Source organism: Peromyscus maniculatus, chromosome X, assembly GCF_049852395.1.
Source record: "Peromyscus maniculatus bairdii isolate BWxNUB_F1_BW_parent chromosome X, HU_Pman_BW_mat_3.1, whole genome shotgun sequence".
Classification (NCBI taxonomy): Eukaryota; Metazoa; Chordata; class Mammalia; order Rodentia; family Cricetidae; genus Peromyscus; species Peromyscus maniculatus.
In genome coordinates this window covers 111,764,528-111,792,504 of record NC_134875.1, presented here as the reverse complement: position 1 = coordinate 111,792,504, position 27,977 = coordinate 111,764,528, and the positions used below count along the sequence as shown (strand labels likewise).

The 27,977-nt window shown below is 42.4% G+C and overlaps 1 protein-coding gene and 1 long non-coding RNA gene across 9 annotated transcripts in view; one reads left to right on the top strand and one right to left on the bottom strand.

Annotated features, from left to right (window-relative positions):
* Positions 1-27,878, top strand: LOC143270977 (uncharacterized). The gene is made up of 3 exons (XR_013048165.1): positions 1-90; positions 4,486-4,566; positions 27,768-27,878. It is a non-coding gene; the product is annotated as an uncharacterized LOC143270977 (long non-coding RNA).
* The window catches only part of Map7d2 (MAP7 domain containing 2), a 139,542-nt gene continuing 114,151 nt past the window's right edge, over positions 2,587-27,977 (bottom strand). For 6 of the 8 annotated variants that reach the window (XM_015992143.3, XM_015992147.3, XM_076562526.1 and 3 more), the window contains 9 exons: positions 21,201-21,622; positions 20,490-20,616; positions 14,324-14,525; positions 13,702-13,806; positions 12,432-12,488; positions 11,860-11,938; positions 11,168-11,354; positions 8,144-8,419; positions 2,587-4,039 (listed from right to left, as the gene is read on the bottom strand). In XM_015992143.3, coding sequence (XP_015847629.3) covers positions 8,170-8,419; positions 11,168-11,354; positions 11,860-11,938; positions 12,432-12,488; positions 13,702-13,806; positions 14,324-14,525; positions 20,490-20,616; positions 21,201-21,622 — 1,429 coding nt within the window. In that variant the 3' untranslated portion in view covers positions 2,587-4,039; positions 8,144-8,169. Of the gene's footprint in view, positions 4,040-8,143; positions 8,420-11,167; positions 11,355-11,859; positions 11,939-12,431; positions 12,489-13,701; positions 13,807-14,323; positions 14,526-17,005; positions 17,201-20,489; positions 20,617-21,200; positions 21,623-27,977 lie in introns of those variants that run through there. The other 2 variants (XM_076562529.1, XM_076562530.1) reach the window with 1 other exon arrangement.

The window sequence follows — 27,977 nt, the reverse complement described above, 5'->3', positions numbered from 1 at the left end:
GGGTGCAGAATGAATGTTTCATCCTGGCCCATGTTCTTACTACGGACACTAACTGGATCTGAACTGGCCCCTGCAGTGTGCTTTAAGAAGGTAAGAAAAGCATTACAACAAATTTCTGTCCCCCATAACATGATTTTAATTTTTTTAATGTGACTGCTTAATACGTTGTCTTTTCCTGTATGGAAAAAGTTTTGTTTTGTTTTGTTTTGTTTTAAATTGCAGGTTGCAAATACTGAGTTAGTTTGTTAGACCACTGTAACAAAGTGGAGTAGCTTACATAATAAAAAATGTTTCCCACAGTTTGGAGGCTAGAACAAGAATTAGGATGTTTTGAAGGCTGGTTTATAGTTGTCCATCTTCTTGTGTCCTTTTATGGCCTCTACTCTGTGTGTGCACACCTACTGAGTCTCTTCCTCTTATTATTACACCACCCCAGTCAAATTGGATTAAGGATCTGTTTTCGAATGTATTCATATTGGTAGTACTTCAACAGAAATTTGTGTTAGAAGAGACACCACTCAGTTCATTATAGCAACTATAGTTCCTGTGAGTCATGAGTCTAACAGTCCTGTCACATACAGAAATACTCTGTTTTGCTCTGGTTCTTTCTGATCTCTGGCTTTTAGAATCTTCCTGCCTTTCTTTTCCACAATGATTCCTGAGCCTTGTGGTGATAACATGGTGTGATATGGTTATCCCATTCATAACTGAGAACATTTATTCTCTGCACAATGACCAGTTGATTAACAGTTTCCTTTTAGTACAGAAGCTTTTTAAATTTCATAAAGTCAAAATTGTTCATTGTTGTATTTATTCCTGGATGACTGGAGCCCTATTCACAAAGTCCTTACCCAATACTGAAGTCTATTTCTTACTTTTTCTTCTAGAAGTTTTAGATCTATCATTGAGATCTATGATTCATTTGGCATTGATTTGTGTGCAGGTTAAGAGAGAAGAATCAAATTTCCTTCTTCTGTATGTACATAGCTAGATTTCTCAATACAATTTGTTTAAATAGCTATCTTTTCTCTAGGGTATGTTTTTGGTGTCTGTCAGAAATCAGGGAGTTGTATGTGTAATTATACCTGGCTCTTCAGTGCTCTTCCATTGATCACTGTGTCTGCTTTTGTTCTGATGCCATGCTGGTTTTACTACTATGGCTCTACAGTGTAACTTGAAATCAACAATAGTGACACCCCCCCCCCAAGTGTTTTTTTTTCATTGTTCAGGATTGTTTTGCCTATCTCTAGGGTATTATTTTGGGCTTCAATATGAATTTTAAGATTGATTTTTCAGTTTCTGTACAAAATGTTTTTGGAATATTGGAGATTACACTGAATCTGTAGATTGTTTTTGGTAGGATAACCATTTTCATATTAACACTACCATTCCATGTGCATAGGAGGTCTCCCCTTCTTGTGTCATCTTCAATTTTTTTCTCCAATGTTTTAAAATTTTTACTGTAGATGGCTAGATTTATTTAAACATCAGTTCTGGAAACTGGAAGTCTGACATGAAGGTGCAGACAAGACTTCTTCTAATGCTTCCTACGTTTCCCAGCATGGTCTTTCTGGTCATCATGCTCAGAGGCTCTGGAAACAGAACCTGGGAGTGCTGTGCTGACTGGGCCCTCAGCTTCAGATTGCTCTGGAGAAGTCACCATGAAGATTCCAAAGTCTAATCCCTGGGTTGGTACCATTATTCAGGGAGTAGGAACAAGCCTATGGTCATGTGTTGTAAGTATTTTCTCTGACTAAAAATACCCCTTCCCTCAAGGGAAGGAGACTTATATGTGTGATGATGGAAGCAAAAGTAACAAACTCCTGAAACTTACAAGGTTCACAAGGCCCTTCAAAGTTCTACTAACAGTAAACAATTGCTGGTGAGAGCCGTCTCCTGCTGACTGAGCTGTCTGCAAGTGACTTGTAAGAACATTGTAAAACTCCAGCGATTGAGTTGTTGAGAGTCACCACCACGCTGGAGTAGTCTTTTATGTGATACAGTTACCTTTCATTCATCTGTGTAGTAATGTAGTAATCACCTGTAAATAATCCCTCATCCATGCACCTGAAGGAACCCCAATAAATTCACTGGTTCACCAAGCCAGACTTGGGTTTCTGTCATTGTCAGTGCTTATCTTGGGTGAACAGACACTTGTTCATATCTCCCCAGGAAAAATCAGACCACAAGTACAAAAAAATCAGGTCTGGGTTTCCACATCCTTGAAAGTAAGAACCAATACTCCCATTACAATCACCAAATGCCAAAGTGCTCTGTCAGAGTCTCTTCAATTATCCCACAATTAGCTAACAACTGCTTGCATCATTATTTGTATGAAAGCACAGCAACCTAACCATTTTCCAAAGTTCATCATGTTCTAGGGACAGGCCACCACTAAAGCCACAGCTGGCTCCACTTGGCACTGACAACTGAGGAGGAATTTTTAATGAATTTGACAGTGAAACAACACCTATGAAGAAATCAATTGGCCTTTTTTCTCTACCTGGTTTCAGGTTTTAAAATTCTGAATTGGTTTCAGCAAGTTTCTTCACTGAGTGTACAGAAACAAAACACCAGCAAGCCATCAGACTCTTCAATGAAAATGTATTTAACCTTAAACAGAATGTACACATCATGCAAATGAGGCATCACATGATCACAATGGTGCTGTGAGGTACAATGAAGCTCAATGAAATGGACACTTAGCAAAATAAAGCTTTAAGAATAATGGCCAGCTATTTTTTTAGATGTCAGACCATGCTATCATCTGTGTGCTTGTCATAAAAGATATATCTCCTTTGATATTCATCAAGGCCAATGGCACAACATTCTTAGAGGTATGCATTTTATTTAGACTATGTCACATAAACATACATAGCTTCTGAGACTAATATATTCTTAAACTGTACCAGCTTTAAAAGTACAGAACAAGATCACTACTGAGATTTGTTTATATCTCCTGGTTGTAAATCTCAAAATTAAGGATCTTTTCAAATGGTTTAAGGTACAAGTCAAAACAAAAAGCTCCAAAGAAAATGTCCTTTTAATAGTAAAGCTACATTTCACCACAAGAAATGAAAAATTTTAATATGGCATTAATGGCATAAAATACATGGAGTTATACATTCTAGTGTCATTTTCCCCCGTTCAGACTTTTTAATGTTAAAGTCTATTAAAGTGACATACTGGGACCAACTTGGGGCCCCCTTTCAAAGCACTGTTTGTTTGGTAAGCAAACATAGGAAGGAGCAAAAAAAAGAAATTTCCAAGATCCAGGAGACAAAGAACAAAACCATGAAAACAACCACCTGCAGGAGACTTGATTCATTTTGCTGAAAAGCCATTCAATGGTTTGGAGTGACAATTCGGAGACTTTAAAGGTGTGACAGGAAAGAGTCCTTGCTAGATTCAGTTGCCCATGTATGCATAAGGGGAATATGCATAAGGGGGAAAGAAATAATTGCCACTATTTAATTATTTATTCCACCAAACAATGCCCAAACAAGTAATGTGGGATAATGCTCTGCAGGTGATGAGGCTTAATAATAAAAATAAACAGAAACTGAGAGGGAGAGAAAATGGCTAGATTTCTCCCCCACCAAAAACAAAACAACAACAACAAAACAGGGATATAAGCAGCCCAGGTTGAGTACATGTTTGATTAGATGTGGGTAAATAGAAGATTTTTATAGGAAGAGATAGCTAATGTATATGTGCTCCCACTCTGGGAATGCCGTGTCCTAAAGTGCGGTTCCCAGGCAGCATCTCACAGGTTATATTAGAGAAGGACAAAGAAGTGCTTTAGCAGCAGCTGAAGCTCATAAATAGAACCATAAAATGAAACTTTGCTAAAGCCCAACAAGGCAGAGATCTCAAGGTTTCTACCGAGAGAGGCCAGTGTTTGCCAAACTACCTAGGAATACAGTTACACTCTGGTCTAGTAATTTGGAATCCAGCGGTTAAGGGCGAAAGAAGCTTCTTCAGGTGGCTAGCAGCTCAGACTTGACACCGACAGCTTCATGGGTGATCCAAACACCACCTGTGTCAATTCAAAAGCAAAACCAGGTAAGATCAAGGCAGAAACCAAGTATTTTGCACTCTTCCTTGGCTAATACAGTATTTCTCAACAGAAAGAGTAGCAGTTTCTACAGAATCATTTTTTTTAGTAGGGTCAAATGTTCCTCATATGGGACTTCTCTAAAATCGGCAGATGTTTTGAGATTTTTCTGCCCTTGAGCGAAGAACAGTTCTCCACTGAGGAAGTAGGGCTGGTGCAGTTTTAGGAAGGATGAAGGAGGGAAGAATGGGATACTCCAAGCCACCAAGACTGTTCTTGCACCCAACCTAAAGGTGTTTAATGTCTCAAGCACTATGACAATAAACCACCTTTGGTTTAGAAGGATTTGGGAACTAGTCTAAATCTCATGAGAATACATAAGCAATGTGAATAAAGTGATTCAGTCAAGATTGTTTTTTTTCTTTTAGGACATTTAATTCAGCTAAGATGTGGGAAAAATATTAAGAGCCTTGAACCTGCTGTGCATAATGAGTTTACTGGATATTGAGGTAAGTGAATTGGATGGAAGTTAATTAAATCAAGATATACTAACAGCAAAAGAAACCTCTTAATGAATACTAAGCCATGCAACCGTCAAGAAGACAGGATCCTCAGGTGATTTCATGTTTTCAGTGTTCTAGAAAGCAGCCACTCTTTCAGAAGTTCAAGATCATTCTAGTCTACATAGTGAGTTCAAGGCCAACCTAATCTACGTGAGACACTCTCTCATAATATTAAAAGTGGCCTGTCATGTGTTTCCTCTCCTGTGTCAAAGGGCTCCAGGGACTCTAAAGAGAACTGACTGAAAGAGGCTCCAGAGCTCATTGTCTATACTGGAGACTCTATAGGCAAGGGTTGAGGTCAGGTGGAAATCAGTACACAAAATAGAGCTTTGTGGCCTTCCCACTCTATTCCTCTATTTGATTAAAAAATTAGACTAAATCAGTTTAGGCATCAAATTTCTGTTAGAATCCAGCACCATAAGAAATAAAGTGATGGAATTCTGAGAACCTAAAACCCTTTTTAAGAGTCTACAATGACAGAAGGGCTGGGAAAAGGCTCAGTAGGTAAAAGTGCTTGCTGTGCACACAGAAGAGGTACACGGCCACAGGCACCTGTAATCACAGGGTGGGGTGGGGCAGGAGGATTGCTGCAGCTCAGTGTTCAGATAGCCTAGCCAAAACAGATGACCTCCAGGTTTAGTGACAGACCCCACCTCAAAGGAATAAGGTAGAGAAGAATAGATGATACCTGTGCACACTCAAGCAGACACCATACACACACACACACACACACACACACACACACACACACACACACACATACCCAAAATTTAAAATAAAATGACAGGAGCAATAGAAATTATTAACTTCTCCAAGGATTTGATTATAGACCCTAATTATGTTTGTACCGTTCAAAAATAAGTCCCAGTGGCTAGAGAAATGGCTCAGTGGTTAAGAGTGCTTACTGCTCTTGCACAGGACCTTAATTTGATTCCCAGTACTCATATCAGGAAACTTATAACTGCTTGTAACTCCAGATCCAGGGGGAATATGATGCCTCTGGCCTCAGAGGCCTTTCTTTGCTCCTTTGTATATACACACAAACTTAAATTTATTTTTAAAATCCTAAACTGAAATCAATCAAATGTGAAATATAAGTGTACACAACTGTACATATAACTGATGCATATAAATGCATATACCTGATAAAGACTCTCACATGAGTGTGACTGGTGTTGTTCAGTAGTAGAATATGAGCTTAGTATGTAAAACACAGAGGGTGAGGGAGAAAAGGAGAGAATGAGAGACTCCAGAGATCAAAAAGACAGACTGAGCAATCACACAAGAGTGAGCATCAGAGTGCCAGTGAGAACAAAAGCACTTTGACAACCAAAGAGCTCAGGACACACCAATCAAGTTCTTTCTGCTCTCCCCTCAGCTATGACCCCAAACCGATGTCTGTTTGTGAAGACTCCCGAATAGGTCAGCAAAAGAGCTGACCATTTGCTCATCACTCAGTCTGTATGAGTGATTATAGGTAGAGGATGGGAAGTCGCTGAAGGAGACTCAGAGGAGAGGTTCACTCTGGTAGAACTACCCTCAGCATCCTCTCCTGCTGTGGGCCGCAGGAATATCATAAGAACTCAGCTGGTTATGGCAAAGTCACTACCTGGAGGAATCAGGGAATTCCTCCAGAGGAAGCCAAATCCCAAGGAGTTTTTGGTGTTACTTGGCTTGTTATATATCAGTTGTCTTCTGTTATGAAAATCATGTGTGCCTTCATAGCTTTCCCAATTGACTTTTCCCTAAGAAGGGCTAACAGTGTGAACTGATCACTCTCTGGACATACACATTCCAGGTATTTGGAGAACTGCCTTAGGAAAGGCTTTCTCTGGAATCAGATTCTCCCTTGGCCACTTTCAAGGACTAGCAGTAATAACAGTCCACATGAAAGTCTCCTGATTTAAGATAAATTCCACAAGGAGACACCACCTAGGTCAGGTGGACGTTAAGTAATAGCTTTACACAATTCAGCTCGGACCCTCCTTTCTTACAGCCTTACCAACTTTATAGACCACTAACTCCTTACCTAACCACTTCTAGGAATATTTAGATAACCCTCTGCACTGATAGCTATGCTCGGCCAGAACCCCAGTTCAAGCTTCCCTGTAATTATCATTAGCAGCATCCAGCCAGGTCCATCCCCAGATGGAGGAAAGTACCTTATCAGAGATACCTCTGTACTCTCTAAGAACAGACTTAAGCATCCGGGCTACCTGTTTGAGAAGGCCTGGCGGATGTACCAATTAAGCTTTACTTCCTCTTTTCCCAAACCTTACCACCAGTTCCAGATCTCCCTTTAACTATCACCAGAGGCACCTAGCTGTACACAGGTTGCCTAGCTACTGAGCACACTTTCCCCCACCCTGCAGAAAAATGGCAGATAGCTTGGACAGATAGGAGCTACAGGAAAAAAGAAGACAGTTTTATTTTCTCCCAATGACCTAGCAACTTATAAATTCTTAACACTTTCTACCAACCACGTTTAAGATTATAGTTGAGCACATAAGATCCCTCTTCTTAGATATTACCTGAATTTAGCCTTTAGTTAATTCATTTCCCCATTGGTCACTTCCCTTTGGGGTTGCAAGTGATAATTAACGGTTATTGCCTCCCTATGTGATTCTTATCACCCCTCCATTTGACCCTGGAAGCCTGGTTTTGCACTGCTAAGGGAATACTGCTTGTAAGGGTATATATACCAGGACTCCCAGGGCACGACAAGACAGAGAAGGGAAAAGAGAATGGAAGAACTAGATGGGTAAGAACTTGAGAGGAACAAACTGAGATGGGGAAGAACTAGATTGAAGGGCTAGAAGAGAGGACAAAAGGAACGAGATGGAAGATGAGGAAGAGCCAGATGGGGAAGAACAAGATGAGGAAGAGCCAGATGAGAGAGAAGGAGACGGGAGAGGAGCTGATAGGGGAAAGAACTAGATAGATGAGAACTTAGAAGGGACAGAACTAGATGAAGGAATTAAGATAGAACCTAGAGGGGACAGTAGACAAATATAGAGAAATCAGGCAAGGAAGGAGCTAGACATGAGAGCAGAATAGAAGCTGTGTAGAGAGAGAACTATCACAGAATAATAATAAAGTGTATGAACTAAGGAGTTTCCTGTACATAGATTCATTTCTTTTCATCAAAGATTAATTATCAGCTGGTTGTAGATTCTTCCCGGACCCTGGGAGGGGACTATCGAGGGGCTGGACCCCCATAGTCCCCGATACTCTCCTGGCCTCTAAGAAAGATGCTACCTGAAATACATTGGCCAAACCTTCCCAACCTTCCTACCCACAGCTCCAAACAACAAGGACAACATGAGTAGAACACTACATTAGGGAGTCACCTATAAAGGAATTACTTAGAATCCTTCTCAACTTCAGTGTGTGCCGCAATCAATATCCATGTTTGTAATTTTCAAATAAAATCAGTTGTCCAAGAGGCTGCATGGCACTTATCTGATCTTTACAAATCTCAGTTGGGGAATTATAGATTTAGAGTATCATTAAAAGACTGTACCTTTTATTAGAGGAAGGCTGTCTTTGTCAACAGAAGGTGTTCAGAGTTGTTTCTTGCCCGGGACTGTTAAATCCTTCGATGAGGTTTTTGTTACAGTCATCAAGGCTGAGATTTTCACTCGATTTCTTGGGGAATGTGGGGGGGCCAGTAAAATCTAAGATATCTTGAAGTGCCCGGGCATTACCAGTTCCATTTTGGTCCAGAGACATCCCAGGAATCATTTCACTCACTGGTGAAAACTCTGGGATGGAGATAAGCTCTTCTTTGGAAACAGGACTAGAAGAGATGAGGGAGACAGAGGAGAGACAGAGAGCAGAGAGAACATGAGAATGAAACACGGTATGTTAATGTACTTCCGTCTTTTCTTTTTTTCAAGACAGGGTTTCTCTGCGTAACAGTCCTGGCTGGCCTCAAACTCACAGAGATCCCCCTGCCTCTCCCTCCTGAGCACTGGGATTAAAGGTGTGCACCACGGTCACCGCCCGGCACTTCCCTCTTTTTGTGTGGTTTTGCTATACTGCTCTTATGGAAAAGAGAGTTAAGAAAACAACAGGTATGTTCACATCTGGGAAGCAGGGGTCCCTGCAGATGAGAACAAAGGAAGCAGATGGGCAGGGCAGTGAAGGGAGAGCTCAGTGTGTGAGGGTTGAAAGGAAAAAAATCTACAGGTACCACCACATTACTGCAGAGAAACAATGCCCTCCCACAGCTTTTAGGCTGCAACATTCCAAGAGCAAAGTAAGGGCTGAAAGTTCCAAGTGAGCTGAACAGGGCCCTAATTTGCCCTGGGGCTCCTGGGGCTGCCCTTCCAGCAGTGCTGTCTGTGGTGAGCTGCTTTTCCTGGAGCTGGCTTCAGGTTCCTGTCCCCGGTAAAATGAGAAGAGTTCTTTCTTCCTCCCATGACTCCTTTGAGATGTGAAGGAACCATGCTGAGAAGAGTTGATGCAGGGCCACATGAAGCATGTGCCTAGTTAAGGTTAGGGAATGGGAACATGGAACCTACTCTCACCCCGGGCAACTACATACCCAGCTGAGGCTAGCTTTTTCTTTATTTCCTTTCCCTAGAGATGGGACATTTCACTGCTGCTGTCTGCTTTAGGTAGAGCAAAGGAGCATATCCAGGTCCTGAAGACTAGTAGGCTAAGAATTAAGGACCTGTCCCAGGAAGACTCTTAACATATAGAGTAAGGCTGATGTCAGGCTCTTCTTCCTTCATGAGCTCTTAGAGAAGAATCTAGAAAAACCAGTAGATTTGTAGAAGCTCAAAGGATCCACTTCCCTTACACCTGAGCCAAGCTAAGGCACCATAACTGACCTAACATCTTTGATTATCTGGGCAAGCTGCCTTATTAAGTATGAACATGTGGCTCCACCTACAGCTTTCCCCATCATTCCCCTTATTTCAACTCAAGAACACAGAGAAAATCTGGGCATGGTGGCACATACCTATAATATCGTCACTTAGGGAAATTAAAAGTTCAAGGTCAATATGAGGTACATAGTGATTTTGAGGCCAGCCTGAGCTACATGAAACTCTGTCTGAGAAACCCACTACTACCACTATCAACAACAATAAAGAACACAAGTAAGAGAATACCACCATAAGCTTACATGTGGCTCCAGTAGTAACCTTTCTCTAAAGGAGAATTCAGTATATAAAGCCCATTCACTTTTATGAATCTTGGCCAAAGGCGCCATGTCTTGCCCCCCAAACATTGACTAAAGCACACTTGGCTCATTATGGGTGTGTTAACCGTTCTGATTACCTCTGTTTTTCTCTGCTGGGAGCAGAATGGCACCAGTTAGGGGAAGGCTGTGACATGATGTTGGGGGTATGGGAATATCCAGTTGAGGGTTGGTGGGGAGCCCTACTATCAGTCTAGACAGGATTTTCTCTGCTGGTGATAGGACTGTTCATGTGTTTAGTTAAAGCCCAATGTGGATGAATAGGACATTAATGATCAGTGTGTGTCATAGGTTGCTCCTATCTGCTCAGATAAAGCAGAGGGTTCATGGCTGATGAGAAAAGGGTGAGCTCTTAACAGGTAGGAGTTCTGGTAGAACTTCTATAAAATACTGTCATACTCTTCTGGCTTGGAGAGCTACCCCTTACTCTAACACCTCTACCTCAATCACAAGCAAATTAGCTCTTTTTATCACAGATTAATTTGCCACATGATGTCAACGGCAAACATACCAGTTTAAGACTACCTTAGGGTTTTAGTGACTGAGAACAAATTAGTTTTCACTGGGTCTTTAACAACAAACTTTCCCCCGTCATCATTCTGTGGCAAACCTTGTTAGCAGCCCAGGCTGCTGTTGAACTCTTGGTTCTCCAGTCTTAGCCTCCAAAGTGCTTGGATTACAAGCATCTGCCATCAGTCTCAGCATTAAATTAAAAGTTTGCTTAAATGTGAGACTGTGTGGACACAGGAGAAGCCCGTTGGTGGTCAGGCTAGACCTCCTTTACTTGCAAGTGCACCTACTTCCCAGCTTCAGAGGGCTGGACTGGCTAGTCGAAGATTCACAGCTGCTCTCCTTTCTTTCAACAATTTCTTTTAACTGACAGGAGCCATTATGGCCACAGTTACTCCTGCATCATCCAACGTGCAGTGCCTTGCCTACACTGAATGACATATATATCACTATATATAGTGATACAAATGATGTCCTGGTGGAAAAGCAGCCTCTCCATCTCCCAGGAGAATGAGAACACATCCTTACTTAATGCCTTCCCTCACTCTACAGTCCTCCTCCTGTAAATCACATGCCACGAAACCCTGTCTCCCGGATGCCAAACTCAAGACACTTACATTACACCAGTGACAGCTTCCCTGTATCAACAAAACCTGCCTTGAGGTGATTTCAGTATGCACAGGGAAGATGAGTGAAGGGATAAAGTAAGAAAAGGTATATTGTAAGGAAACTAAAAGAAATGAAAAAGGTGGGGAAAGTGGGGGAAATGGAACAATTGGCAGTGACTAGCAAAGAGATCAAAATTAAATGCAAAATAAATGAACATACCTCACATCCATGGATTGAACCTCTTCAGTTGAATCATCCAGACTGTTTGATTTCCCATCAAGGCCCTCCAGATGAACAGGTGCCCCAACTGGTTTAAGACCATGGGAGAAAATGTCTCGGGGGAAGGTTTCCAGAGCAGCATGCTCTGAGCCATTTACTTCCTGGCAGGTATTCAATCCATTGATTTCTGATAAAGAACACAAAGTCTTCAGATGAATCAAAAATTTTAAAATTGATAAAGTAGCAGGAAGCACATAACAAGGCAATTATTTTCATACTTTCTTTCACCAGTAACACAATGGTTTTTGTTGTTGTTGTTGTTGTTTTGTTTGTGGAAAGAACTGCCAATAACGCCATGCAATTAGCTTCACAAAGGAGAAGAGAATATGATCTCATTATCAGTGTCTGCAGAGCCTCAGTTTAAGAGACAGACCAGGTCTTAGTAATACCTGATGTACAGTCAAGGTCCCTGGAGAGCATCCTGGGCCACACAACAATTAGAGAAGGTGAGGAAGGCAGTGGTTTCCCAAATGCAGCCAGTAACCCTTATGCTGGAAAGATGTCTCAGGAGGCAAAGCTGCCAGCAGCCACTGCCTTGGGACCTAGCTACACTACCCTGGCCCCCAGCCCCAGCAGGAAGGTTCACTAGTCCTCATCACCTAAAGGACCCAAACACCAGACCTCACACTCACCTATTTTGTTGGGGACAACTGGTTTCGTCTTATTTTCCACATCTGCCACAGGCTGAATCTCCACTTTGGGGTCTTCCTTCTAGAAAAAAAATAGAAGGTGGATGACTAAGAAAGAATGGGGAAAGGAGAAAACAAGAAAAAGTATCCAATAAAAAATAACTATAAAATGAAATAAAAGTTAAAAGTCAATCAATGGCAGTGACTGGAGAAGAAATTAGGAAGGTGATGAAGGTTGAAATATTGACATTACAAAGAAAAACACTTTTTTTTAAAAGGCACCAGGGAGTATTCAGAGCCCCTCTGGAACATAGCAGGAAGCGGTTCTTGGATGCTCTGTGTTTCTCTCCATTATTATGTCACGTTTCTCTTCAAACTACTACTCTAGGAATATCTTTTACTTTCTTTATCTCTGAAATGTCTCTTTCCTTTAAGGTCTCAGTTCCTTCCTGAGCCTTGTCTTCCACAGAAGAGGAGAAATGTACCTTTTCTAGACAGTTATCTCAAACCTTCAACGTCACTAAATGGATGCTGTCCTTCTCCACTCATGACGTAATGGCTATCTGAATTCTTACCTTCACTTCTAGAGACGCATCACTCTTCCTTGTTCTCTTCATGATTTCATCTATTCTCTGTGTTGGGGGGAGGTGTAAGAGAATGGAACAATTGTAAGGATAAACTAAGTAAATTAAGTAAGAATAAAATGTTTAAAAAGTTGGCTCCATATACAATTTCCTATTTCTCAGAAAATATGTCAGAGATAACTGAGCAGATGGAAAGTATCACAGAAAGGTTTCCCATTGGTTCTGCAGAAGTCTTCCACTGCTACAAACAAGGTCAAAGGAGTGCACTAATGCAGATCTAGAATTAACATACAGTTTGTATACTAGCTTTCTTCTCCTCCATAAATCAACAAATTGTCATTTGCCATTCAAGAGGACTGCTATAGAAAGCTATGTTGACCAGTAGCTCAGGAAGGACCACAGATCCCTGATCTCCTAGACCTACAGCATTACAAAGCCCACACTGGGCGCAGGACACCACAAAAGCAGGTCTTTATAACCAGTCTCCTTAAACCAAACTTGATATGTAAGTACATGAAGTTTAAAAGGGATAAATATTTCAATGAAAAGACAAACACGGTTAAATTAGATTCAGATAGCAAGTCCTGACTATATGCTATTTACAAAGTATGCTCATAAAAATATACAGCTTCAAAGAAAAATATAGAAAAAGATTTACCATCAAGACATAAATTATAAAAAAGCTGCCAAAGGAGACTTTAAGGAATATTATGAGATCACTAGGCATGTTGGCCCATGCCTTTAGTCCCAACACCCGGGAGGCAGAGACAAGCAGATCTCTGAGTTTGAGGGCAGCCTGATCTACAGAGCGAGTTCCAGGACAGCCAGTGCTACAAAGAGAAACATCATCTCCAAAAGCAAACAAACAAAAAGAACTGAAAAGGGAATTTTATGTCAATTCAAAAAGAAAATGTAACTATCTGATATGTATATTCAAGTAACATAGGGCTTTAACATACACTGTGGTGTGTGTGTGTGTGTGTGTGTGTGTGTGTGTGTGTGTGTGTGTGTGTGTAACAAAACTGACAGAAATGAAAGGCAAGATGGAACAATTCAAAATCACAAAAAGAGCTCCATTGATTTCCGGGCTGAGGGTTGAACAAATTGCCTTACATGTGATAAACAAGCACTCTTCCCACTAACGGAGCTTCCTAATCACTCCTTTCTCAGTGACCAATAGAACATGATAGCAAAACCCATACTAAAGCTCTAGACTGGACCCGTGCCTGTGCCTTGGCTCCTGCGACCCCTCACCTCTTACCTTCTTCCTCTCCAGTCGCTCCTGCTCTATCTGCAGCATGATCTGTTCTCGCTCTAAACGCATCTGCTGAGCTGCCTCCTGCGCCTTTCCTTCTCCTGCTTCTTTCTGAAAGAAACGGGCCAACCACGAGTTAGGCCTCACACATGGGGAAGGTCTCTGTGTCCGTGGGCAGGCCAGGAAATGTGCACCTCAGCAGACAATTCCAGAATTGAATTCCCCCAAGGAGCAGTGTTCCACAGTAAGGAGTAGTGTTGATAAGAGACTTGTCCAGTTTCCTCACTCCTCGGGGAGAAAATTCTGTCACGAGCTTTAGCCTCTCAAAGGCACTGAGTCATATTTAGTCACTTTCTCCCATACCAGATTCATGGGATTTTTCTGCCGAATAAACCACTGGCACCCAAATTCTTATCCCAGTGTCTACCTCTAATAGAGAAATCCAAGCTCATATGGCACACATTAATAACTTCACTTTATTTCATGTAAGTTATATTTAATAACCAGCACAGGGAATTTAGGAAAAACCTTCAAGTTATTATTATGAGTCATTCAAATTGAACAAATTTTGCCCAATATCAACTAAGGCCATTGAAAAACAAGAAAAGTCTGAGCCCTCAGACTGTACCTGCTTTTCAATCACGGCTTTTTCTTGTTTTTCCTTTTCTTGCTTCTCTTTGGCCACCAGCTCATCCTCAGCTTTCTGTTTTGCCTTCTCTCCTGCCTTTCTCTTCTCTTCTTCCTGCTGCTTCTTTTCCTCTTCTTGCTTATGGGCTTCTTCTAGACGCAGCCTTTCCTCTTCTGCCTTCCTTTTCAATTCTTTTTCTAGCCTTTTGAGAACAAAAGCACTGTTAGAGGAAGACACACTCCAAAGGCAAACTACCAACAGACCATGTGCTGACCATAGCAAGTAAAACTCAACATGTTCACACACACGAGTACACACAGACAGAGACGACAGACAGACAGACAGACAGACAGGCAGGCAGGCAGACACACACACATGAGAGAGAAAGAGAGAAAGAGATTGAGAGAGAGAGATAGCGCAAGTGAGTGAGAGCGAGAGAGACTGAGAGTGTTTTAGTAACATCCTTATGGTCCTAAATTTCCTTAACCCTCATTATCACTGAAAACATAAATTCCTTCCCACATACCTACCAGCCTCTGCTTATCCTTTTCCTCGGTGCATCCAACGGCAATTCCATTCTCTTACTGAAAAGATACCCTCTTACATCCACTTTACTTCCTTTGAAAGTAGTTAAAAACTAGCACAAAAAAAATCTGGCTGCCCATGGGAAACCAAGTATTTCACAATTTTCAACTATGAACCCTCTCCCTTTAAGAACAATTTCATCCTTTCCCACCAGCCCTCTACCAAGGCCACCCAAGCCCACCACATTTGTCATTGTCACTAAGCTACCTCTACACTCTAGTTTCTCTTTGAATAGTAGAAATCTTTTGTCCTTTACTAATCTTCTTCTAGCGTTCACCAAACCTGGGAGCAGTTCTGTCATCCTCTTGATCCTTGTTATCATACCCATCCAAGCCCAGTCCTCCTTCCCTACCAAGTAGAAAGTGTTATCATTATTCAGTAGTTAATGGATATCCCTTGTCTTGGTCATTGGCCACTGGGAAGAGTCTTCATCTAATGCCCTCCATCTCTGTCCCTCACTGTCATAGTTTGCTCACACCAGTCATGTGCTGGGCCTTGAATTGCTTAGTCTTGTGGATGAACATGTGGGCTTCACTGTTCACTATTCCTATGCGTTTTAAGTTTTCATTTACAAAGCTTCATCTTCACCATCAATCTTCAATCTGATCTTAGCCCATCCTTCTACCTCTTTGGTGACCTTCCCTGGTGAGCACTGTACAAACAACTTCTACCCTGTTCTTTCCCTCAGGATCTCCCCCCATGCCTCCGGGTCCCCACCTGAGAATTTCAGTGATGACACTGAAATTGTCATGGGGCTATTCTGTTCCCCAATTCCCAGCCTGGGTGGTCGTTAGGATCACTCATGCCCTTCTCTGCCTTCCCAGGCTGCCTAGAGAAAGGCACAAACAAAGCTGATTGATCTTGTGCTCCTTAGTCTCAGCTGATGTAATTTTAGTCTCATCCCTTGGATTCTATATGGACAATCACTTTTTGTCAACCTTTATCATTATTTTAGTTGACAGTATTACCACTACTTTACAGAGAAAATTGCTTCTTAAACTTCACTCACTGATTCACTCACTGTATTATGACTAGGAACGTTCCCTGCCTGTTCTGATTAATATGCAAAGGGCTGTAAATACGACTACCACTTAGGCAAAAAATTCTGCCACTCCTCATTGCTCTTACTTCTTTTGCTGGTTCCCATTCCTTCCTATGCCAGTTTTGCCCTTCTATATACAATTTTGCATGGGATCCAAAAATACTCAGGTCTCAGGCATCCCAATTCATCCTCTTAAATTCTCTCCCACCTGCCTTCTGCTTATGACTACCCTCTTACCTCTTTCAGGATGCTTCTTGTCTTTACACCCGTCTTCTCAATAATTTGTCTCCAAAATCTGTCCATTGCTTAAACCCCAGACAAATATAGTCTTTCCTAAGCCTCAATATGTCTTACAATAGCCGGACAACACTGAATTTTCTTCCATGAGGCCCCCACAGCCTCTGGCCACTAGAGGTGGTACTGTCCTGTCTTCTTCCTGCCTCCACCTTACCTTGCTGCCACACATTGGAAGGCCAGTGCCTGCCCTAGCTTGCACCCAAACCACCTGCCAGCTAGAGACTTAGCCAGCCAGAAGCCAGGTATGAACAGCACTGTAGATGTCTGCCCACAGTTTCAGGCCTGTGCTGTCATTTGGACAATGACTTCAGGTTGGCTATGTGGCCTAGTCATGATAAGCTTTACTCAAATATTCTTTGATATGGGCCTCTAACAGCCATTTCAGCTTCTGATGTAATCGATTTTGTAATACCAGGAGGTTCTCCTGTTTGCTAGTCTCTGCAAATGTCTTCCCCAGACTGGATCTAGGGTATCAGTTTGCTTGCTCCAACTCCAAGAATCTCACTGTATATCTTGGGCCACCCCCAAGTCTAGAGACTGGGATTGCTATGTGGGCTTCTGAGAGAGCTCTGATATCCTGATATCACAGCCATCTGGAACTGAACCAGCTTTTTGCTCTCTTAGGGACTAGCTGCCAAAACACCTAATAATCCCTTTCCTTAAAGATCTCCCAGATCCATGATTTGGACAGTGTTTCCGTCAACAGCAGGTAACAATAACTGGGCTTTCACAGGTGACAATAACTGGGCTTTCCAGAGTTTAGCACAAGTATCTTTATTTTTTGCTACATTCTCTCAATTGGTAATCACATTTCTGTGACTTTGACTATTGAAACTAAACAAAACAGATGTGAGGATGATCCTATTCCAAGAGATGTCCGCTGTGTTCCAGCCTCAGGCTGTCTGGTACTTTCCTTTCTCACCTCACACGTGGCACTATCAAAGCTTCACATTCTGGCAAGAGAGAGGAAAACTGATTTGGGGTTAAATGTATTTATTCAGTTTCACCTAGGCCATAGGCTTCTATTTTATTTCCAACTACCTGTGTGTTCTGCAGGCACCTATGTTTATTTGAAATCAGAGAGTTAATTTTTAGCTTTTCCGACTGATTTTTTCGCCTTTCCATGGTCTCTTATTACGTATGCCATCATCTTAAATACTTTGAATCAAATTTTAACACCTCCTCCAAATCGGTCCCTTTCTTTTGACTTGTATAAATCTGTATACTCCCTTTTCTCTTGCCTTCACCACGGAATTGTAGCGCTTGAGCCCACTTAACCCACTGCTGTCACTGAGGCCATTTTAATTGGCCTGCTTGCTGTTTCTTTTTCTGCACTGAGCACCAAGCAACAGTGATCCACAACTGCACTCTGGACTTTTAAAATAGTCACTAGAAAAAGGAGACAGCCTGTGGACAAATGAGGCCCTTCGTCAGATGGAAGCTAAGCTCAAAGAGGGAGGAGATCAGCTCCCTCCCCAGAACAGGTCCAGAAAGGCCACAGAAGTGAGTTGACCTGCATCTTGAGAAAGAAAGACGCATCATGTGGCAAGGAGCATGAGCTCATGTGGAGGCACAGCACAAGCAAGGGTGTTTTGGTGTGGAGATGCTTACTAGAGTACATGAGGAGGGATGAAGGCTGGCGGGGGGAGGGAGAGGGAGGGAGGGAGGGAGGGAGGGAGGGGAGGAGGGAGGGAGAGAGAGAGAGAGAAGGAAGGAAGAGGAGTCAGGAGTAACCAGTCCATTGAAGACTTGTTGGAAGGTTTGGATAAATTCTGTAATCAAGACTCACTAGCAAGGACATATTTAAGGAAAGTCACTGTGGAAACAGCACAGAAAATGGTCTCTTATTAGGTATTAGACAAGCTCTGGGAGAGCTGGAGCACTCAGTTAAGATTCCACAGGCACAGTCTAGCTGATCTATCTGCTGCTGGAGGAGCATGGGGAGGATAGAAATGCTAACATGAGAGCCAGTGAAGACTTACCTAACAACTGATGTAATGTGAAGGACAATGGAAATGTTGAAAGCAGCTCTGCAATGTCTAACTTTGGGACAGTATGGAGTGTATAGTATGAACAAGAAGTCTGAGTGATGTATACTAGTTTATGCCTTCAAGATGCTGAATTTGAGATAAACATGCAACACACTAAAATATGTACTTGGAAAAATAGGTTTTGACTTATAGACAAATACTAGCTAATAGAACTTTCTGAGATAGTGAAATGATTCATAGAATTATGTTGTTTATTGTGGTAACTACTAGCTACATGTGTCTATAAACAATGATGTGTCTAATAAGGCTAGGGAATTGAATTTTCCTCAATTTACAGTTACATATATGTAGGCACTATGGTGTAAGACAATGCAGCTTTAGATTAAATTCAGGGTCTAGGCACAGATTCAGGAGTCTTCAGTATGTTCCAAAAAGTATAGAAGGTTTACAAAACAAAGCTACAGGTAGCTTCAAAAATTGGTGATAAACACAAGGTACATGGAAAATGAAGTCAGGAAGGGAGATGACAACAAGTTCACTTAACACACTGATGCATGAACTGTCAGCTATAAATATTTTGAAGCCAGAGGAAACTGGAAGTATGGCAGGGAAAATAGCCAGCAACACTATGTCCAGGGAGGACTTGACAGGCAGAGCGCTGGTCAAGGACAAAGGACTTGGAGTCCAGACAATATTTAAGGGGACTGAACAGGTAAGATGCAGGAGACAAAAGAAAATCAAGGACAAGTCCCACAGGGCCAAAGGAAACCAAGCATCAAATTAAGAATCTAGTAATGAAAGGATGGAGGGTGTGTGGAAGTGTGAACACTGTGAATTGGGAAAATAACGACAGGAAGGTAGTCACTTCTTTCTGTAGCTGGACTGTGAAGAAAATGAGAGAACAAAGTAGCTGGAAGGTAAAAAGCTTCCCTTTTTGAAGTACACAGAAACAAGAGTATCACCCACCTACTCAGGAGATGTTGTATTTCTGTGGCTACATCCACCAAGCCTGTCATTTGAAATCGCATGATTACATTACCTATCACTTTCCCTTCACATAACTTCCAGCCTGAATACACCATCCAACAATAACAAAACAAAATAATTATGTTCAAATAATAAATATGTTCACAAGGGACCTATCCCCCAACTGTAAAAACAAAGAATAGATAAATAAACATTTAATCAGAAACCACATGCCAGGTGGTGATGGCGCACACCTTTAATCCCAGCACTCTGGAGGCAGAGGCAAGTGGATCTTTGAGTTCAAGGCCAGCCTGAGTTCCAGGACAGCCAGGCCAGGGCTGTTACACAGAGAAACCCTGTCTTGGAAAAAAGAAACCACAAAGGTTTACAAGGTTACTAAAGAATATCTTATTGTTACCTTAAATTCAGTGCTGGCCTTCAAGTGCTCCAGCACTGCTTGCTTCCTGTCTCATTCCTTAAATGGCACCAGATTGTACTCTGTGATCATCCCAAGAGCCTCTTTTTTCCTTGTAGTGATAAAATTGACCTTGTCCTTTAACCATGTGTTGCCTTTCTGAACACGAAGATCAGAAAAAGCGGGACTGCCTGTATCACACATCCAAGTGTCTTGGTACTATTGCCACAGTGGCTTTCAAACACTGATGAACTGCTAAAGTAGAATGAGACTAGGGCCAGTACATTTTCACTATGTTCCCTGAACACTTCTGATAGATACTCTCCAACATTTAGAGACCACTGCAATGATATCCTTTGTCTTGCTCCAGAAAAGGATTTCCACATGCCTCATTCTCATGGGCAAAGAAAGGGGTTGGCTCTTCTCTCTGGCTTCTTATATACGGGACTCTAACCAATTCTCTTCCCTCCCTGACTTTAGAGCATGAGTTAGCATCATCTGGGAAGCAGAGTCAAGATCTCTATATCCAGAATCTTCTGTCTTTCCAGGGAGACTCAATCTATCATCAAAGCTCAAACTCTCCTCATAGCTCTACTAGAGTTGCCTATATAGTTGTCTCTATATCCAAGAAGGGGAAGGAAGGTACCTATAACATTTAGATCCTAGACATGTGGGTTTCTAGGTCCTCAGAAAACAGCGAAGTTCTGTCACTGTTAGTGACCTAGAACATCTGTGAAGTCCATGCACTCTGGATTCCTATACTTACATAAGTCCAGGTTCTGGCAACACAAACACTGTAAAAAGAAAGGCAAGCCAATCTTCCCAAGCCCGCCTGGACATCAGATCACACAAGTCTGAGTGCCTGGATACCTGTCTTGTTCTTCCTTCTCCAGTCGTTCTTGCTCCTCTTGTTCCTTCTGTAGCCGAGCCTGACGTCTCTTCTCAGCTAGGATCTTTGCAGCTTCGCCTGCATCAGTGGTGCCTGCTGTGGCTTTTCCTGAGGCAGTCAGACAGGGAGCAGCAAAGAGACCCAGGGGAAATGGGCACAATGAGTCCACTCACGCAGAAGTGGACACAAAGCTATTGAACTCGGTGTAGTGATGGCAAACACTGCCAAACAGTGCTAGTTAGTCACTAAGCTGAAGAAGCTACAGTGGGCTAGCTGTGACCCTGGGTATGTTCATGCCTCAGTGTGGGCAGGAAACAGTTGAGGACAGCTACAAGCAAGTTCCCCGACACTACCATCGCAGTGAACTCAGGACATGTCAGAGACTGTAAGGACTAAAGCTAGTGCTCTCTTGTGCACAAGTACACATATAGGCTCTATGTGGCCATCTTAGCGCTCCTATATGTCATAAGTTCCACAGTCATAAGCAGAATCAAGGCCTGGGTCTCCTCAGAAAGAAGGGAGGATTAAAAAACGATGAGCAAGTTGGAGGAAGTGTACAAGGGGATGGAGTTGTCCCAGGGCAAAAGCCCTTCTCCCCCAAAACATGAGAGAATGACATATGGGTAAGGACTGCGGAAGAACTATGAGGGGAAGGCCACGGTTAACTCACAACATCAACAGAGAAGGTTTACCTGCATTGTGCTCAGCCTTTCCTCCTGTGGCAGAAGGTTTCTCAGTAGCGTGCTTATCAGTGACATACTTCTCAGTGGCATGTTGTTTGTCAGCCATGTGCTTCTCGGTGGCATGTTTGTCAGCCATGGGCTTCTCAGTGGCATGTTTGTCAGCCATGTGCTTCTCAGTGGCATGTTTGTCAGCCATGTGCTTCTCAGTGGCATGTTTGTCAGCCATGTGCTTCTCTAGAGTTTCTTCTGTGGGTAGGCCAGTGGTCTGCTGAGCAGTGGCACCTTCCTTTTCCTTGTTGCTCTTCTCCTTCTCTGCCTTCTTCTTGAGTGTTTCTTCACTGGGAATGGGAGGAAAGCGATACTTCACAGGAGACCCCATATATGGGGGCTTCACTGTCTTTGGAGACTGTGGATATGCTTTTGAAATTGTCCTGGAAAACCAAAACAAGGCCAGATACGGAACTTGACCATAAAACTCTTCACAAGAAATTCTGTTCCAAGAAACTGAATAACTTCATCCTTCTATAGAAACAATTATAGGGCTTAGTACACACACACACACACACACACACACACACACAGCCAAAGTCATCCCAAAAGAAATACATGGTATCTATAAGATGGCTCTGGAAGAAAGATACATATTTTAAGAAATTCAGCTGGTAATACCATGTCCTATATTTATGTTTTGTGACAATGTTTAGAATGGTAACATGGTTTGGATATGATTAGTCAACTAAAGATTGTGTGTGTGTGTGTGTGTGTGTGTGTGTGTGTGTGTGTGTGTGTGTGTGTGTGTGTGTGTATGTGTGTGTGCGCGCGCGCCGTAGTGCACATGTACGGTCAGAGGACAATTTTGTGGAATCAGTTCTCTCCTTCCATCTTTTTTTTTATGTGTATTGGTTGCATTGGTGTCTTGCCTGCATGTATGTCTGTGTGAGAGGGGTCAGATCTTAGACTTACAGACAGTTGTGAGCTGCCATGTGGATGCTGGGAATTGAACCTGGGTCCTTTGGAAGAGCAGTCAGTGCTCTTAACCACTGAGCCATCTGCTTTTATGCAATGAATCACACCACAGGCCTCAAGCTACACTTTCTGGGACTGGATTATTTACTATAAGGATGAGCTAGAATGAGAACCAGCCTTCCTTGCCTCACACAGACATACCCTTTCATATGTGCCCAATTTTCTTCTTTTCTACCATGCAGCTACATCACCAGAAGCCCAACAAATGTTGGTACTATGCTCTTCAACTACTATGCTTCTAAAAACTATGATCCAAAACAAGTATCTTTTCTGTATGAAACACCAAGCTCCAAGTATTTTAGTATAATACAAAACAAGCTAAGACAGATTATTAAGCATTTTCCTATATCCTCTTTTTAGATAAACACTAAAGTTGGATTTGATTTCAACATATAGCAACAGACAAGCTAGCTTCATTTTATTTTATTTATTTTAAGCTTTATTATCAGAAAAAGACACATACCAAAATTAACCAGACCCAAAGACTATATAACTCAATTAACTTCTATACAGTTAGAACAACCATTTGGAACAGAAGCTGTGGAGATAGCGCCATGTTTTAAAACTGTGAAAAAGACATATATCATGGCATTACAAAGGGTCACAGGTAGCCCAGACTGGCCCTCAGCTCACTATGTACAGCACACTGGTCTTGAACTTCAGATCCTCCTGCCTTAGTTTCCTAAGTGCTAGGATTATTATAACTGTGAGCCAACACTCAGACCATCATAACCATTTTTAAAGGTACAGCTGTATAACAGTAGGTACATCCATACTGTTGTACAACAGTTGCTGCCATCCATTTCCATTAAACAATACCCCATTCTCTCAGTCCCTGGTAACCACCATTCTATTCTACTTTCTGTTTCTGTGAACTTGCTTATTTCAGACATGAGTGAAATCATATATTTGTCCTTTTGTGTCTGGCTTATTTAAGTAAGCACAACACTTTCATGTTCCTGCTCTTTTTTGTTTTGTTTCATTGTTTTGAGACAGGGTCTCAAGGGTAGCCTTGGCTAGCCTCAAACTCACTGTGTAGCTAAGGATGACCTTTGAACTCTCATTCTTTCTACCTCTACCTCCCAAGTACTGGAATTACAGGAATGCTCCACTATGCCTGGCTCAATCCTGGAAGTGGTTTAAAAATTACATTGTGTGTGTGTGTGTGTGTGTGTGTGTGTGTGTGTGTGTGTGTGTGTGTGACAGAACTTCTTGCAGAGTCAGTTCTCTTCTTCCATAATGTGGATTCCAGGGATCAAACTCAGGTTTTCATCTTTTGTGGACAAGCACCTTTACCTACTGAGCCATTTCACTGAGATTCCAGTATGTTCTCTTTAGACTTATCAAAAAGTAAACACTCAATGACTACTGGATAAAAGATAATAAAATAAAAATCTAAATGATCCTCTTAGATAAGAATGAACCCGGGTAAAATGTGGTAGTATGTTCTTGTAATCCCAACATTTAGGAGGATAAGGCAGGAGAATTTTGGAGATGCTGCTGCTTCAAAAACTAACAATAATAACCAAAACCAGGATGATAAACTTATGCTGGCTAGTTTTTTATATCAACTTGACACAAGCTAGGGTCATTTGGGAAGAGGGAATCTCAATTGAGGAAATGCCCCTACCAAATTGGCCAAGGACAAGCCTATGAGGCATCTTCTTGATTGATGATCACTGTGGGAGGACCTAGCTCACTTTGGGTGCCATCCCAGGGCTAGTGGTCCTGGGCACTATAAGAAAGCAGGCTGATCCTGGCGGTGGTGGTGCACACTTTCAATCCCAGCACTTGGGAGGCAGAGCCAGGCAGATCCCTGTGAGTTCAAGGCCAGCTTGGTCTACAGAGCTAGATCCAGGACAGGCACCAAAGCTACACAGAGAAACCCTGTCTCAAACCCTGCTCCCCCCAAAAAAAAGAAAAGAAAGAAAAGAAAAAGAAAGCAGGCTGAGAAAACCGTGAGGAGCAAGAAGCCAGTATGCTGCACCCCTCCATGGCCTCTCTATCAGCCCCTGACACTAGGTTCCTGCCCTGACTTCTCACAGTGATGGACTGTGAAGTCTAAGTATAATCAAAACAAACCCTCTCCTACCAAAGTCGTTTTGGTCGTGGTATTTTATCCTAGCCTAACTAAGCCAAACTGTAATGGAAACCATACTGTATTGTTCTCTCCTGTTGACAGTGTTCCAACTGTGCATTATTTTTCTATAAGCTGCTAAACTTATGTTTTACTTCAAAGAACATATACAAACATAGCAGAAAGTCTTGGCCACACATTTTTCTGTACTGTCACCCAGGACTGTAAGTACATTGTTAAACAGGCAGATCCTCAGTTGTCCTCCACCTTGGAAAGCCTCTGTCTGTTTTCTCAAGGTGGCAAGGGCCTTCTGAGGTCCACAGTGATCAGAGCTATAAAGCACTACACATTTGTCATAACCAGTGAGAGTAACCAAGAGAGACTTGGTCTAATGTTCTACCACAATCAATAAATATGACTTGCTCTCCAGAACATTATATAGGTGACATGGATGCCTTCAGTCCAACAAGGGCAAAGGCAAAGGGGGCAGATATGAGATTTGATGAGAGAAGTCACAGTAAAGAATGTTATGGAATGGTGGATGGACCAAAACATTTTCTCCTCCCATAGACATTCCTGCCTTGATTCATTAAGGAGTCATTTTTAGTAATGGAAGACTGGCAACAACTGCCTATTTTTTTCCTTGCACTTACCTCACTCGCCAAAGAGTAAGGTAAGAGTTTTCTAATCAGTGAGACTAAGCAAGGTGCTGGACACAAACAACCTGATCATTATAGTTCTCTTGCTACAGGGAGTTCTCTTGACCTACAGGGAGCCTTTATTTTGGGCTTCTCTAAGTAGTATGAAGAGATGGGCCCTGCCTCAGGGGTCTGCAGTACACAGGTACCTCTTCTCATGAATGAATACATAAATGATGTTTTCTGCAAACACTACTCTAACTAGGAGGGGTCTCTACAATTGGACTATAAGACACTTTGCACAACCTTGGTGCAGGGGGAGGGACTTGGACCTGCCTCAACAGAATGTGCCCGGCTCTGCTGACTCCGCATGGGAGACTGATGCTGGAATGTCTTTCTGTACGCTGCGAATATGTGTTGCTCTGATTGGTTGACAAATAAAGCCATTTGGCCTATGGCAAGGCAGCTTAGAGGCAGACAGAAAATTCAAAGAGAGAGCCAGGAAGAAGGCGGGGAGAGACACTGCAAGCCACCACCAGAAGAATCAAGATGTAAAGTACTGGTAAGTCATGAGCCATGTGGCAAAGTATAGATTTATAGAAATGGGTTAATTTAAGATGTAAGAGCTAGCTAGCAAGAAGCCTGAGCCACTAGGCCATACAGTTCATAATTAATATAAGCCTCTGTGTGTTTACTTGGGTCTGAGCAGCTTTGGACCACGGGGCCGCAGGAGCCAGGAAGGAACAGAAAAACTTCAGCTACAGGAGATATTGCCTTGGAGGAGGTGGGAATGGGGGGTGGGTTGGGGGGAGGGCTGAGACGGGAGGAGGGAGGAGAGGGGAATCTGTAGTTGGTATGTAAAATGAATAGAAAATCTCTTAATAATAATAATAATAATAGTAATAAAAATAATGTCAATATCAAATATCAAAAATAAAAAAAAGAAATAGGAAAGTCTATGATGATTAATATTCACTGTCAAATTGATTAAATTTACAATCAACATGGAAACACACCTCTGGGTATGATTATGAGGGTGTTTCAAAAAAAATTTAGCTAAAAGGGGAAAACACACTCTTTAAAAAACTTTTTTCTCTTCTAAGACAGAGTTTCTCTGTGTAGCCCTGGCTGTCCTGGAACTCACTCTGTAGACCAGGATAGCCTTAACTCAGAGATATAGCTGCCTCTGCCTTCCAAGTGCTGGGGGTTAAAGGCTTGCACCACCAGCACCTGGAGAAAAACCCACTCTCAATATGGGCGACCCCATCAATGAGGTGGGGTGCTGAACAAAAAAGAGAATGCTAGTGCTTCAAGCTCCTAGTGTCATGCTTTCCCCACCAGGATAGACTGGACCTTCAAACTGTGAACCAAACCCGACCTGTCCTTAGGTTGCTTTTGTCAGGTATTTAGTCACAGTTATGAGAAAAGGAACTAGTATAAGGCCTGAACCGGCCACACACTTAGCAGCCAGAAAGTCACCACCAGAATGCCAACATGCCATTCCTGTCTGTCTGCTCTAACTGACTCACTAATGCAAAGATGAGGTCACATTCTCTCTCTCTGTCTAGCAGAAACCTGCAGTTCTGTCAGATCTATAATGGCCATGTGGAAGTTAACATCCTCACTGACACACCTCACTGATTGTGAGGTTCTGCTATAAGGAAAACTGGCTCAAGTACTCATGACTACACAGGAAAAACAAACAAAACCCTTCTACCTGGGTTTTTGTTTGGTTTTTTGAGACAGGGTTTCTCTGTGTAGCTTTGGCGCCTGTCCTGGATCTTGCTCTGTAGACCAGGCTGGCCTCGAACTCACAGAGATCCACCTGCCTCTGCCTCCCAAGTGCTGGGATTAAAGGTGTGCGCCACCACTGCCTGGCCTTTTTACCTGTTAAGTGAGAATAGTTTACTTGGGATAAAATTCAAGAAGGCTGTTTATAGTCCCCCATTCCAATCCCTCATTAATAAACAGAATATGACCCGGGTGGTGGCAGCACGTGCCTTTAATCCCAGCACTCGGGAGGCAGAGGCAGGCGGATCTCAGTGAGTTCGAGGCCAGCCTGGTCTACAGAGCGAGTTCCAGGAAAGGTGCAAAGCTACACAGAGAAACCCTGTCTCGAAAAACCAAAAATTCAAAAAATAAAAATTAACAGCATATGCTAATACACACAGAGACACACACACACACAGACACACAGAAACACACATGGGAGGAGGTGTAATGAGCAACCAAAATATAAAATGTAGTCTTGAAGTTCTCAATTTTAACTGTATATAGAATTTCCAGAACATCTTGCCTCTATATATGTTGATATGGATTTAGCATCCTACTGGGCACCATGCAAGAGGAGTACATCTTGAACAAGTCACAGTTGGTCTGGCAGGTTCCATGGTTCTCTAGCCAGGCTGACTTATAGTACTGCAAGCCAAAGAAAGCCCGGTAATGCTATTTTTTCTAGTTCCTGGAAATAGCTATCTTAGCTGAGGAAAGAAATTAAACATAACTTAATTGGAAGAAGCCATCATGCTTTTTATAGAGCTTTATTTTGAAGTATCTCTACACCTATTTATTCAGAGCCAAATTGTTAGTGAAGTAGGCAGGAAATTGCTATTAACCACAGTTTTTGTTTTTTTGTGTTTTTTTTTTTTAATAAGAAAACCAGCCGGGCGGTGGTGGCACACGCCTTTAATCCCAGCACTCGGGAGGCAGAGGCAGGCGGATCTCTGTGAGTTCGAGGCCAGCCTGGGCTACCAAGTGAGTTCCAGGAAAGGCGCAAAGCTACACAGAGAAACCCTGTCTCGAAAAAAAACCAAAAAAAAAAAAAAAAAAAAAAAGAAAACCAGTCCTCTCCAAGACTGCAACTGTTCCCTGAGACAGAGCCTGCCAGCACCTGACTGGACTAAGAGGTGAGTCTGTATCCTCATACCCGAACACCCCAGCCCCTAGGCTTTGGGCCCAGGTGCACAACCCTGTGCCCCTCTACCACCGACCATTGCAGTACCAGTTTCAGGCCAGTTGGCAGACAGACCTCCTGCAGACAGGTCA